Source organism: Vulpes lagopus, chromosome 4 (assembly GCF_018345385.1).
Source record: "Vulpes lagopus strain Blue_001 chromosome 4, ASM1834538v1, whole genome shotgun sequence".
Lineage (NCBI taxonomy): Eukaryota > Metazoa > Chordata > Mammalia > Carnivora > Canidae > Vulpes > Vulpes lagopus.
Window position 1 is genome coordinate 107,606,140 of NC_054827.1, and position 14,554 is coordinate 107,620,693.

General features: G+C 44.2%; 1 protein-coding gene across 1 annotated transcript in view; it reads left to right on the plus strand.

Moving 5' to 3' along the window:
- Nucleotides 1-14,554, plus strand: part of FAM174B (family with sequence similarity 174 member B) — a 42,903-nt gene that overhangs the window by 15,470 nt on the left and 12,879 nt on the right. Inside the window, exon 2 of the mRNA XM_041750967.1 lies at nucleotides 10,926-11,057. Coding sequence (XP_041606901.1) covers nucleotides 10,926-11,057 — 132 coding nt within the window. The remainder of the gene's footprint in view (nucleotides 1-10,925; nucleotides 11,058-14,554) is intronic.

Consider the following 14,554-nt stretch of genomic DNA (forward strand, 5'->3'; position numbering starts at 1 on the left):
GTCATAAAAACCCTGGCCCAGATTGGCTTTGGGAGCTGTCAAGGAGGTCTGGCTTTCTAGTAGATTTGGAACTTGGTCTCTTTCTCTCCCTATCTGCCTTCTGCTATGTTGGCTTTCTTTTCCATTTCTAGAAAGTGGCAGGATGGCTTACTTCATTGGGGTCTCAAGGCCAGTGGACAGAACACTTACTGCCCTGTCCTAGCCTTGCTGGCAAAGGCCCATTGGCTCGGATTGGCCCCCACTCCCCACTCTCTTGCTCTGGCCTGGGGATTGTGACACACTTATTGGCTCCAGCTTTGGTCCCGTGTCTACTCCTGGAGCTGGGCGTGTGGTCAGTGGCCAGGCCTCCTCCACCACGGGGCCCTTGTGGGAAGGGGATTCACCCAAGCCACTGAAGACACAGATGCCAAAAGGAAGGCAGAGGTAGCCTGCCTCAAAGGAACTCCTGTCCTCAGGGATCCATGATTTAGAAAGAGTTTATTAGAAGTGTGCACTGATCAATTCCAAGTAGAAATGTGGGAGCTGTGTTAAGTGGAAAGTTGCAGAAAGTCCGATGGGAGAGAGAGTTTCTTGGTGTTAAGGTTGAGTGGGTGTGGAGTCTGGTGGGGGTGCAGAGTGGGGCTGAAGTTGGATGGAGAAGTAGCAAGAGTCAGATGGCACCTTGCCTCTTGGCAGGCATGGGTGGTTCAAGGTGACCATCAGGGAGCTCTGTTCTGGGGTGGCCTTTGGCCGGGGCCATGGGGAATCTACCACCCTGAGCCTCCTTTTCTTCAGTTGTGAAGCATACAGCAGCACCTTCTAGAGTGATTTTTAAGTTTTACACGTGATTGTATATGTAAATGACTTAGCTGGCACCCAGTAAGAGCCCAACTATCATGAACTAGCATTAATTTGAAAAGATGAGGTAGGGTGTCCACACTCGGAGAGGACATAGCAGGACTTGGCGAGGTTATTTAGACTGGAGAGCTGTCCATTTTCTGTTTTCCTACATTCTCTCTCTCTCTGGATGGCCCTGTTCTGCAGCCCCAGGACACAGTCTGTGGGAAAGGCTCATTGATGGTTCAGACATTTCCTCACTTCCTACTTTTGTGCAGCTATGGAAGGAGGGGTCGCCTTCTATGGTGAGAAATATGTGGGGAGCCTCCCATCCTGCTGCCTCCGATGCAGGGTGTACATACGTTGGACAGTGACTGCCCACCCACCTGCCCGCCCATGATGGTACTTGTCCACGGAGGCCTCTGCCAGTGAGTCTGAGGCTCTCCAACTTTACACAGGTCCCAGTTTCCCTGATCACACGTCCAGCAGTGGACAGTGACATTGCTACTTGTTTGTGAAGGGTTTTTGGGTCTCAGAGAGTTGATTGATTGAAATGTAATTTCTTCAGCTCATGAGGTCAAAACTGGCATTTAAAGCACATGTGAGGGCTCTTGCTAATGGCCTTTTGCACTTGTCAGGGTTCTCTAGTGAAAAGGACCAAGAAGATGTATATATCCATAGATCCATCTATCTATCTGTACATCTATCTATCTATCTATCTATCTATCTATCTATCTATCTATTGAGAGATAAATGGGTATATATCAATATGTAACACATGAATTATATCAATATAAATTAATCATTCATATTAATATGATCAATAGATCAATACATATCTTTTAAGTAACTGGCTCATGAATTTGTGGAGGCTGAGAAGTTCCAAGATCTATAGGATGAATAGATCTGCATTCTAGGCACCCAAGAGCCTACAATGACATAAGCTCCCATCGTAAGGCTGGCAGGCTTGAGACCCAAGAAAGCGAATGTTTCAGCTTAAGTCTGAGGCTAGGGAAGAAACAAACAAAAACCAATGTCCCATCCCCAAGGCAGTAGGGAGGAACTCTTACTAGTGGGAGGAGCAGCTTTATAGTCCGATCAGGCCTTCAACTGATTGGATGAGGACCACCACACTAAGGAGGGCAGTCTACTTTTACTTAGTCTGCCAATTCAAATGTTAATCTCATCCAGAATTACCATCACAGACACACCCAGAAATAATGTTTAATGAAATGTCTGGACAGCCCGTGGCCAGTCAAGTTGACATATAAAATTAACCACAATATCTTCTATGTAATCTTGGGGTTTAAAATTCTTTTCTGAGGTCTTGTGGTTGGAATAGTTGGTGTGAAAGCAAGTAGACTGTGGCATTCTAGAGACTGGTGGTGTTTTCCAGCTTCTCCCTTCTCCCTTCTCCCTTCTCCCAGCTTCACTGTTCAGGGGTCTTATTTTAAACTAAATAGGTTGATTTTTTTGGTATATATTTCTTTATTGGAGTCAACTTGCCAACATATAGCATAACACCCAGTGCTCATCCCATCAAGTGCCTCCCTCAGTGCCCGTCACCCAGTCACCCTAACCCCCCGCCCACCTCCCTTTCCACCACCCCTTGTTTGTTTCCCAGAGTTAGGAGTCTCTCATGTTCTGTCTCCCTCACTGATATTTCCCACTCATTTTCTCTCCTTTCCCCTTTATTCCCTTTCACTATTTTTATATTTCCCAAATGAATGAGAACATATAATGTTTGTCCTTCACCGATTCACTTACTTCACTCAGCATAATACCCTCCAGTTCCATCCACGTTGAAGCAAATGGTGGGTATTTGTCATTTCTGTTGGCTGAGGAATATTCCATTGTATACATAGACCACATCTTCTTTATCCATTCATCTTTTGATGGACACCGAGGCTCCTTCCACAGTTTGGCTATTGTGGACGTTGCTGCTATAAACATCGGGGTGCAGGTTTCCTGCCGTTTCACTGCATCTGTATCTTTGGGGTAAATCCCCAGTAGTGCAATTGTTGGGTCGTAGGGTAGCTCTGTTTTTAACTCTTTGAGGAACCTCCATACAGTTCTCCAGAGTGGCTGTAGCAGCTCACATTCCCACCAACCCAGCAAGAGGGTTCCCTTTTCTCCGCATCCTCTCCAACATTTGTGGTTTCCTGCTTTGTTAATTTTCCCCATTCTCACTGGTGTGAGGTGGTATCTCATTGTGGTTTTGATTTGTATTTCCCTGATGGTGAGTGATGTGGAGCATTTTCTCATGTGCGTGTTGGCCATGTCTATGTCTTCCTCTGTGAAATTTCTGTTCATGTCTTTTGCCCATTTCATGATTGGATTGTTTGTTTCTTTGCTGGTGAGTTTGATAAGTTCTTTATAGATCTTGGATACTAGCCCTTTATCTGATAGGTCATTTGCAAATATCTTCTCCCATTCTGTAGTCTTTTAGTTTTGTTGACTTTCTTTTGCTGTGCAGAAGCTTTTTATTTTGATTAAGCCCCAATAGTTCATTTTTGCTTTTGTTTCCCTTGCCTTCATAGATGTATCTTGCAAGAAGTTGCTGTGGCCAAGTTCAAAAAGGGTTTTGCCTGTGTTCTTCTCTAGGATTTTGATGGATTCTTGTCTCACATTAGATCTTTCATCCATTTTGGGTTTATCTTTGTGTATGGTGTAAGAGAATGGTCTAGTTTCATTCTTCTGCATGTGGCTGTACAATTTTCCCAGCACCATTTATTGAAGAGACTGTCCTTTTTCCAGTGGATAGTCCTTCCCACTTTGTTGAATATTAGTTGACCATAGAGTTGAGGGCCCATTTCTGGATTCTCTATTCTGTTCCATTGATCTATGTTTTTGTGCCAGTACCACACTGTCTTGATGATCACAGCTTTGTAGTACAGTGGGAAATCTGGCATTGTGATGCCCCCAGCTATGGTTTTCTTTTTCAATGTTCCCCTGGCTCTTTGGGGTCTTTTCTGATTCCACACAAATCTTAAGATGATTTGTTTCAACTTTCTGAAGAAAGTCCATGGTATTTTGATAGGAAATGCATTGAACATGCAAATTGCCCTGGGTAGCATAGACATTTTCACAATATTAATTCTTCCAATCCATGAGCATGGAATATTTTTCCATTTCTTTGTGTCTTCCTCAATTTCTTTCAAAAGTGTTCTATAGTTTTTAGGGTATAGATCCTTTATCTCTTTGGTTAGGTTTATTCCTAGGTATCTTAAGCTTTTGGGTACAATTGTAAATGGCATTGACTCCTTAATTCCTCTTTCTTCAGTTTCATTGTTAGTGTATAGAAATGCCGCTGATTTCTGGGCATTGATTTTGTATCCTGCCACACTGCTGAATTGCTTTATGAGTTCTAGCAATCTTGGGGTGGAGTCTTTTGGGTTTTCTATGTACAGTATCATGTCATCTGCCAAGAGGGAGAGTTTGACTTCTTCTTTGACAATTTGAATGCCTTTTATTTCTTTTTGTTGTTTGATTGCTGAGGCTAGAACTTCTAGTACTGTGTTGAATAGCAGTGGTGAGAGTGGACATCCCTGTCGTGTTCCTGATCTTAGAGGAAAGACTCTCAGTGTTTCCCCATTGAGAATGATATTTGCTGTGCAGTTTTGGTAGATGGTTTTTAAGATGCTGAGGAATGTTCCCTGTATCCCTGCACTCTGAAGAGTTTTGATCAGGAATGGATGCTGTATTTTGTCAAATGCTTTCTCTGCATCTATTGAGAGGATCATATGGTTCTTGTTTTTTCTGCTGTTGATATGATCTGTCACTTTGATTGCTTTATGAGTGTTGAACCAGTCTTGCATCCCAGGGATAAATCCCACTTGGTTTGGTGAATAATCTTCTTAATGTACTGTTGGATCCTATTGGTCAGTTAGTATCTTGTTGAGAATTTTTGCATCCATGTTCATCAGGGATATTGGTCTATAATTCTCCTTTTTGGTAGGGTCTTTGTCTGGTTTGGGAATTAAGGTGATGCTGTCCTCATAGAATGAGTTTGGAAGTACTCCATCTCTTTCTATCTTTTGGAACAGGTTTTGTAGAATAGGTATGGTTTCTTCTTTAAACGTTTGATAGAATTCCCCTGGGAAACCATCTGGCCCTGGACTTTTGTGTCTTGGGAGGTTTTTGATGATTGCTTCAATTTCCTCCCTGGTTATGGGCCTGTTCAGGTTTTCTGTTTCTTCCTGTTCCAGTTTTGGTAGTTTGGTGTTTTCCAGAAATGCGTCCATTTCTTCTAGATTGCCTAATTTATTGGCATATAGCTGCTCATAATATGTTTTTAAAATCGTTTGTATTTCCTTGGTGTGGGTGGTGATCTCTCCTTTCTCATTCATGATTTTATTAATTAGAGTCTTTTCTCTTTTCTTTTTAATAAGGCTGGCTAATGGTTTATCTATCTTATTAATTCTTTCCTGGTTTTGTTGGTCTCCTGGTTTTGTTGGTCTCTTCCACAGTTCTTCTGGTCTCTATTTCATTGATTTCTGCTTGAATCTTTATTATCTCTTTTCTTCTGCTGCTGAGTGTAGGTTTATTTGCTGTTTTTTCTCCAGTTCCTTTAGGTGCAAGGTTAGCTTTTGTATTTGAGTTTTTTCCAATTTTTTTTGAGGGATGCTTGCATTGCGATGTATTTCCCTCTCAGGACTGCTTTTGCTGTATCCCAAAGATTTTGAATGGTTGTATCTTCATTCTCATTAGTTTCCATGAGTCTTTTTAATTCTTTTCTGATTTCCTGGTTGACCCTTTCATCTTTTAGCAGGATGGTCTTTAACCTCCATGTGTTTGAATTTCTTCCAAATTTCTTCTTATGATTGAGTTCAAGTTTCAAAGCATTATGGTCTTAAAATATGCAGGGAACAATCCCAATCTTTTGGTATCAGTTAAGACCTGATTTGTGACCCAGTATGTGGTCTATTCTGAGAAAGTTCCATGTGTACTTGAGAAGAATGTGTGTTCAGTTGCATTTGGATGTAAAGTTCTGTAAATATCTGTGAAATCCATCTGGTCCAGTGTATCATTTAAAGCTCTTGTTTCTTTGGAGATGTTGTGCTTAGAAGATCTGTCATTTGAAGAAAGTGTGTTGAAGTCTCCCAGTATTAGTGTATTATTATTTAAGTATGTCTTAACTTTGGCTATTAATTGATCAATATACTTGGCAGCTCCCACATTAGGGACATAAGTATTCATGATTGTTAGGTTCTCTTGTTGGATAGACCCTTTAAGTATGATATAGTGTCCCTCTTCATCTCTTATTACAGTCTTTGGGATAAACTTTAATTTATCTGATATGAGGATTGCTACCCCTGCTTTCTTTTGAGGACCATTTGGATGGTAAATGGTTCTCCAACCTTTTATTTTCAGGTTGTAGGTGTATTTGGGTCTAAAATGAGTCTCTTGTAGACAGCAAATAGATGGGTCTTGCATTTTTATCCAGTCTGAAACCCTGCGCCTTTGATGGGATCATTAAGCCCATTCACGTTCAGAGTTACTATTGAAAGAGATGAATTTAGTGTCATCATAATACCTGTTCAGTCCCTGTGTTTGTGCATTATTTCTTTGGACTTCCTCTTTCTTTTACAGAGTCCCCCTTAATATTTCTTACAGACCTGGCTTGGTGGTCACATATTCTTTCAGGTTCTGCCTATCTTGGAAGCTCTTTATCTCTCCTTCTATTCTGAATGAGAGCCTTGCTGGATAAAGTATTCTTGGCTGCATGTTCTTCTCATTTAGGACCCTGAATATATCCTGCCAGTCCTTTCTGGCCTGCCAGGTCTCTGTGGAGAGGTCTGCTGTTAATCTAATATTTCTCCCCATATAAGTTAGGGATCTCTTGTCTCTTGCTGCTTTAAGGATTTTTCTCTTTATCTTTGGAATTTGCAAGTTTCACTATTAAATGTTGAGGTGTTGAACGGTTTTTATTGATTTTAGGAGGGGATTTCTCTATCTCCTGAATCTGAATGCCTGTTTCCCTCCCCAAATTAGGGAAGTTCTCAGCTATGATTTGTTCAAATATGTTTTCTGTTCTCTGTCCCTCTCAGTGCCCTCTGGAACCCCAATTAAATGTATATTTTTCCTTCTGAGTCTCATTTATTTCCCTTAACTTTTCTTCATGGTCTTTTAATTGTTTTTCTCTTTTTTTCTCAGCTTCCTTCCTTGCCATCAACTTGTCTTCTATGTCACTCACTCTTCTACCTCATTAACCCTCGCTGTTAGGACCTCCAGTTTGGATTGCATCTCATTTAATTGATTTTTAATTTTGGCCTGATTAGATCTAAATTTTGCAGTCATGAAGTCTCTTGAATCCTTTATGCTTTTTTCCAGAGCCACCAGGAGCTTTATAATTGTGCTTCTGAATTGGCTTTCTGACATGGAATTGTAATCCAAATTCTGTAACTCTGTGGCAGAGAGTACTGTTTGTGATTCTTTCTTTTGTGGTGAGTTCTTCTTCCTAGTCATTTTGCTTAGTGCACAGTGGCTAAAAATGAATTGTATTGGAAAAAGGAAGAAAAAAAAAAAAAAGAAAAAGAAAAAACAAAAACAAAAACAAGGTGGGGTATCCTCTGGTTCTATATACTGTAAATCCCTCGACTTCCCCTGGAGCTTTCCAGCACTGCTTGGTCAAGAACTTACTCTTCCCCTGTCTTTCCAGCTGGCCTTCTGGGGGAGGGGCCTGCTGTGCTGATTCTCAGGTGTGTGCACCTGGGGGAGCTGCCTCGCCCCTGCCTGGTGCACCGCTAGGTGAGAGCTGTTTACCCCACGAGGCCCCTGTTCCCTGCGGCCCTGCTCCATCCCAGGCTCAGGGTGACACCAGGAGGGACAACTCCCCTGGCAGCGGCCAGCTCTCCAGCCCTGGAGTCAGCTCCCCTGTAACTCCCGCAGCTCCCAGTCCGCGGGAGCCTGGATGCTCGGGGTGTGGGGGGCGCTGGGGTGCGGGGCACTGACCTGCACAGCTCGGGGGCGCCTGGTGGCAGGAGCTCCTCGCTGTCCTGGGCCCTCCCGGCCTCCGCCTGTCCCGGGGGGAGCGCGGGACCTGGGCTGTGTCCCCTGCGCCCTGGGCTCCGGGGCCTGCGCCTGGAACCCCCCCCCGGGGTGCGCAGCCCCCTCCGTGGAGCCGCCGCCTGCCGGACCCGCTGCTCCCGAGGCCCCGCCGGGCGTGCTCCAGCCCTCAGCCACGCTCTCCCGGGTGCACCTCCTCTGTTAGTGACCCGGGAACCTGGGGGCTCCACTGCCCCTCCTGGGGTCCTGCCCGGGTTCCCTGTTAAGGGCAGAACCCGGTGCGGGTTTTTAAAGTTCCTGCTTCCCCGGGGCTGGGCTCTCTTGCCCCGAGGCTCTCGCCGCCCCCTGAGCCCGGCTCCTCGCGGGGCCCCTCCCCCACTGGATTCTTTTTCTTTTTCTTTTTCTTTTTCCGTCTTCCTACCTTGTTAGCGCAAACTCTTCCCTCTGTAGCGTTCCAGCTGTCCTCTCTTTAAATCTCGGGTTAAATTCATAGGTTTTCAGGATGATTTGAAAGTTATCTGGGTAAGTTGGTGGGGACAGGTGACTTGGGGACCCTACTCCTCCGCATCTGGTCCCGCCCCCCAAATAGGTTAATTTTCTCATGACAAGACTATAAACACTCAGAAAGAAGGGAGGTGACTTTATAGTAGGTGATAGGGACCCACTCCCATGAAGCAGAGTTAAAGTCAGAGCTCCTGGACCTTCTTCTAGGGTCAGCTGTCAGTCCTGCCCCAGGGCCAATGACTAAACTAGGTTTTAAGTTCCAAGTGTGCAATGAGGTTTTCAAATCAGATTTTGCATTTTCTAGGCTTCATGATCCCTGGAAAAGAGTTACAAACAGCACTGTGATTCCTTTGTCTGAAACCATCAGTGTGTCTGTCCCTTTTGGCATCCACAGGGGGCTTTTGCAAGTCCTCGGGTTTATGGGACATCTCCTTTTTTAATGTTCAGATGTGTGTTTGGAACGGGTGGCCCAGGAACAGGTGGGGTCAGCAGAAGGGCAAGCCCTGCTCCTTTACAAAGCTACGTTTTGCCAACAGCTCTGAACAGTTGTGAATCATCTGGGTGGATATGTGGGCTGTTTTCTTGACAAAGGTGTGGTATGTGCATCCATGGGAGGGGGTGTTGACTCTAGTCTTGAGGGCTTGGGGACGCAGGTGGTTCCTTGTGGCTTTGTCTTGGGGGACTTGTGGTATATGGAGCAGTTTCTCATTTCTCCCATTCAGTATTGGAGATGGGATTGGTCAGGGATTATGAGTCAGCCAGGGCAGCATGCAAAGGCTTATTTTGCTCTTTTGCGGAAAGGTGGACATAGAAGAAGATTCTGTTGATGGTGAGCATGTAGGACTAGTGGTGTTTACAAGGTTAGCATTTATACTCCTGCACAGAACCTGCTTCTAAAATGCCACTGTCCCAGGGCCACTGGGGAGGCGATAGGCTCTGCCCCTCTTACCTTCTGACTCCAAGCTTGACATTGACCCTGTGCTTTATCTCTTATTTGAAATCCAGGCACTCACACACACCCATGCCCGTGTGTGCATGCGTGTGTGTGTGTGTGTGTGCGTGCACAGAGTGCACGTGCCTCGGGGTAGGACAGATAGCTTTATGATCAGGTGTGGGGATCGTCAGGCTTTATAGCTGGTTTCTTCCTGTCTCTCAAAGTCTCTGCCCAGAGGACCATGAGGAGCAGGTACTATAGGTGGTATATAGGGTGCTTTATGCCAAAGATACAGATGCACATACAGATAAACATATTTTTCTACATAAATGACACTTTCATGTTTTTGGTAAAGCGTAATAGGTAAGACAAGAACAATCTGTTGTCACAAAGAAATTTTGAGAAACCTGAAAGCGAGCTTCTCATTTCCTCATTTTATAAACTCACCGAAGGATTTCTGTATGCTGGGGACAAGGAGATCTTGTGTGTGTCCTGGATGTGGCGGCCACCTGGGAATAGCTTACAGGAGCTATTCTGTCAACAGGAGCATATGATTCGTCAGTGCCCCATTTACGACTTTTTTTGGTGGGGTAAGGGGCTTGGCTGGTTTCTCATAGTATCAGATGTACTCAAAAAGGAGGAGGGACACCATTGAATACAAGGCATTTGGGAAAACATTTGAGATAGTGAAGAAATAAATGCAAAGAGCATCGGTAGTCAGGATAATAGTATTATTCCCAGTGGCGTCATACGCTTTCAGCCATGCCGTGATAAATATTGTATCCTTTGTGAAGAGCAACTAATGCCAGAGGCTGAAAGGCTTGTCTTAGCACTTTCCCTGTGGCCCACAGTGGCCCTTTACCATCCCAGAGGTAAAAGTGTAGTGTTGTAACTCACTATCCTCGTAAATCCTCATGATAGAAACAGTATTGACTTGTTTTTACAAGTCCTTGTCATACGAGAGAGGCTATAGCACTTCTGTTTATTTATTATTATTACTAACGGTAATTTTTGCCAAGAGCTTCCTGTGTATAGGCTCCTTCCATACACGATCTCATTTAATCTTCTCTTGCCTGTGAGGGATAAATACTATTCTTATCCTTTTTTATTTAGGGGGACACTAAGGCTTTGGGTGATGAACTGACTTGTCTGTGATCACACAGGTAGAGGATGCCTAAGCCCTGATCCAGATCCCACCCGGTTACCTGCGGGCACTGCTCTCAATGCTGCCTGGGTCATCTGTGTCATCTGTGTATGCAGTGGTGACACACTGACACAGCAGGGCCAAGATGGGGGTGAGGGAGCAAGGGGGCCGGGGGCAGGTGTGTTACACCAGCAGCGCTGGATCCTGCCTTCATTGAACAATTTGATCTTTTGCTCATCTCAGATTTTCTTTGCATTAATTTTGCCCTCTTAAAAATATTGCATTGGGGATATTATTTATCTTGATGATGGGGCTTTGCAGTACTCAGGGCAGGCATAATCATCTCTACTCTGCAGGTGAGGACCATGAGGACTAGGGGGTCAGGAGTCTGGAGAAGTCCCATGGCCGAAAGGGCGGGAGCTGGGAGGTTTACCAGGGCTTCTGGGAGTGTGTTGGAGGTGGCTACATGACTTACCCTGGGGGATCATAGTTCTCAGGAATGTGTTTCTCTTCTTCCAGGTCGGGAAAGAGGTTGAAGAAGACCCGTAAGTATGACATCATCACTACTCCAGCTGAGCGAGTGGAAATGGCCCCATTGAATGAGGAGGATGATGAGGATGAGGATTCCACAGTATTTGACATCAAATACAGGTATTGGGTGGGGACAAAAGCTTCTTCCTGGGCTCTCAGGCATTGGGGTGGTGGATGGCTCACCTTGGAAAACAACATGAGGCCAGGTGTGGTGTCTGTGTGTCCTTGTGCTTTGGTTACTTGTTTAACCTTGGGACATTCTGTGTATGGAGGGGACCCCTTTGATCCCCTCTTAGAACATACAGCACCCAGAAAGCCAGCAGAGAAATGCTTGCAGAGATGTGGTTATTCCCACTTTCCCCAGATATGAACGCTGGAGAAATCCACTTTGCATGAAGACAAGGAGGGCTGAGTGTCAGACAGAGAGCTTGTCACGTGCTGCCTGGGGGGATCAGGTCCCAGCAGCTGTATGCATTACACACGGTGCACACAAATGGACACTTTTCTTTCAGCTGCTCTAAAACTCATGGCTGAGAGCATGGGATGGGGTGGACCTAAAACGGTGGATGGCATTTACCAATCAGCTCCAAAGGCAGGGGTGTGACCTAAAAAGGTAGCCCATAGTAAAGTCAGAATGACTGTGACTTCAGGGTTGTAGTTAGGTTTTGGGATCCTTTAGGAGTGTCCTCTTGATATATGAGATTCTCATTGTAAGGCTGGGGGTGAGTGTAGTTTAGAGATGAGGGCTCAAAGCCTCAGAGAAGAGGAAGCTGTTTGCCCAATGTTCCAGTTATTACCAACAAAGGGGAGACGCAAATCTGGGCTGGACCCCATCCTGAACTTTCTATGCCAGAGTTCTCCAGAGAAACAGAACCAATAGAAAGATGTATTATAAAGGTCCAAGCCTGAAGGTCTGAGAACCAGGTCCAGGTGAAGGAGAAGACGAGCATCCCAACTTGAAAATGGTCAGCAAGGAAAATGAATTCGTCTTACTTACCTTTTGTGCTACTCAGGCCTCCTACTGATTGGATGAGGCCCACCCACACTAGAGAGGGCAATCTACCTCACTCAGGCTACTGATAAAATTGTTAATCTCCTCAGAAACACCCTCACAGACACACTCAGAATAGTGTTTGGCTAAATATCTGGGCACCCGTTCGCTTGGTCAAGGTGACATGAAAGGTTAACCAGCACACACAGCTTTTCTATACATGAGAAGGCAGGTCCTCCATACCCCTCCTGACTTGTTCTCCATCAGCACAGCCTCCGCTGTTCTTGGCTTTCCTGTATAAATCAATTGTCAGATTCAATAAAACGATGTTTGGGATTTTGACTCCATGCATCAGTTTAAGAGGGAATTGGTCCCTTTATGAGAATCTTCCAATCCATGAATATGGAATGACTGTCATTTGTTTAGGTATTTATCAAAGATTATTTATTTATTTACTTATTTGAGAGAGAGTGAGCGAGAGAGAAAGAGCACAAGCAGGGGGAGCAGGAGAGGGAGAAGCAGGTGTAAGTATATATATGTGTTGTGTGTATTTTTGACTTAAAAATACTATTTTCTTTATCCTCACGTCTGAAAAAAAGGCTGCATTATCATGTTTATATACATACCAATATTAGAAACAGAGTTTGTCAATGAATCACACCTAAATTTTATTAAGAACGCACAGACATTAAAACATGGATTGCTTTTTGTGAGCAACAGAGCAAACTGTTAGCTGTAGTTTGCGTGTTAGGTAAATAGTAGCACTCTTTGAGTAGAATCAAAACAATTGGTGGTATTCATTCATACTGGGACATAATAGACACATCAGAAAGTCAGTGATTGTCCTGGTTTTATTGCTTAGCCATTTTATCTGTCTCACATTCATTGCACAGAAATGAAACCTAATGGGAAGCAAACTATGTCCTTATTATTAGCCACGATGAAGAGGGTCCTGCTGCATCCCACAGGCCAGGAGCATCATACAATAGAGAGCACTTGAGGGCTTAAGTGGATCAATGTACTGTTTTGATTCTGAGACACTGAATAGAATCTCATCCATGCTTAGTGATTGAACCAAAGGTGGAAGCCTTCCATCTCACCAAACAGGAAAAAGACCCTAACAAAGAAATATAACAATCAATATGTGCCGATACTCTATCTTTAGACTCATACTTTAGTGCAAGGTGGAAAAAGGGGCCCTTTCTTGAGTACTTGGATACAGGGGTTATTGTGGTCTGGAGACTGCTGGGTTGATACTGAGGCTGGGATCATGAAAACAAAGTGCATATTGAAACCACCACCAGATTATGAACATTTCCCAGCTCATCTTGGTTCTTCAGACAATGGAGCCAGTGCCTTTCGCAGGCTGACACTTTGTGCTGTATTGACACTGGCACCTTGCTAGCAGTTTTCACATATACTGTAAAGTAGCTCTAGCCACAGCCAGCGTACTCTGCATTATATCTCCAGGACTTGTTTATATCCTAACTGGAAGTTTGTACCTTTTGACCATCTTCACCCAAATCCCGCACCCCCAGCCCTCTGCTTCTGGTCACTTACATATCAGATCTCTTTCTCTATGAGGTGTTTTTGTTTTGTTTTGTTTTGGTTTGGTTTTAGATTCCACACATGAGTCAGATCATATAGTATTAATTTTTCACTGTCTTGCTTATTTCACTTATCATAATGGCTTCAAGGTCCATCCATGTTATTGCAGATGGCCTGATTTCCTTCTTTTTTTATGCTGAATAATATTCTGTTGTGTATATATACCACATTTCCTTTATTATTTTTTTTAAGATTTTATTTATTCATTTCAGAGCTCATGAGCAGGGGCAGGGGCAGAGGGAGATGGGGAAGCAGACTCCCCGCTGAGCAGGGAGCCCGATGCGGGACTCAATCTCAGGACCCTGAGACCATGACCTGAGCTGAAGGCAGAGGCTTAACCATCTGAGTCACTCAGGCGCTCCTATACTGCATTTTCTTTATCTGTACATGTGTTGATGGACACTGGCTGTTTCCATGTCTTGACTATTGTAAGTACTGATGCAGTAATGCAGGGAGGCAGATATCTCTTCAACATAATGATTTTATTTCTAAAAGCAAATGATTAAATTGAACCACCTGGTAGATGTTAAGGTAACAGATTAATACTTTTGTTTTTTGAAAGTCTGAGTTTGCTCCCTGGTCTGATGTAAGGCAAGAGCAGGTAGAAAACTAGGTCTCAGGGCATGCTCTGGAGCATTGTCATTGGCCACTTTAATAATGGGCACTCCACCTCTATCTGACATGACAATAGCATGGAGCCCCTCAATGCATGCTAATTTTTTTTTAGAATTTATTTATTTATTTATGAGAGACACAGAGAGAGAGGCAGAGACATAGGCAGAGGGAGAAGCAGGCTGCCTGCAAGGAGCCAGATGCGGGACTTAATCCCAGGACCCTAGGATCACAACCTGAACCAAAAAGGCAGATGCTCAACCACTGAGCCACCCAGGCACCCCATCCCAGTAAGTTTTTTGCATATTTTTTATTGGAGTTTGATTTGCCAACATATATTATAACACCCAGTACTCATCCCATCAAGTGCCCCACTCAATGCCCGTCACCCAGTCACCCCATCCCC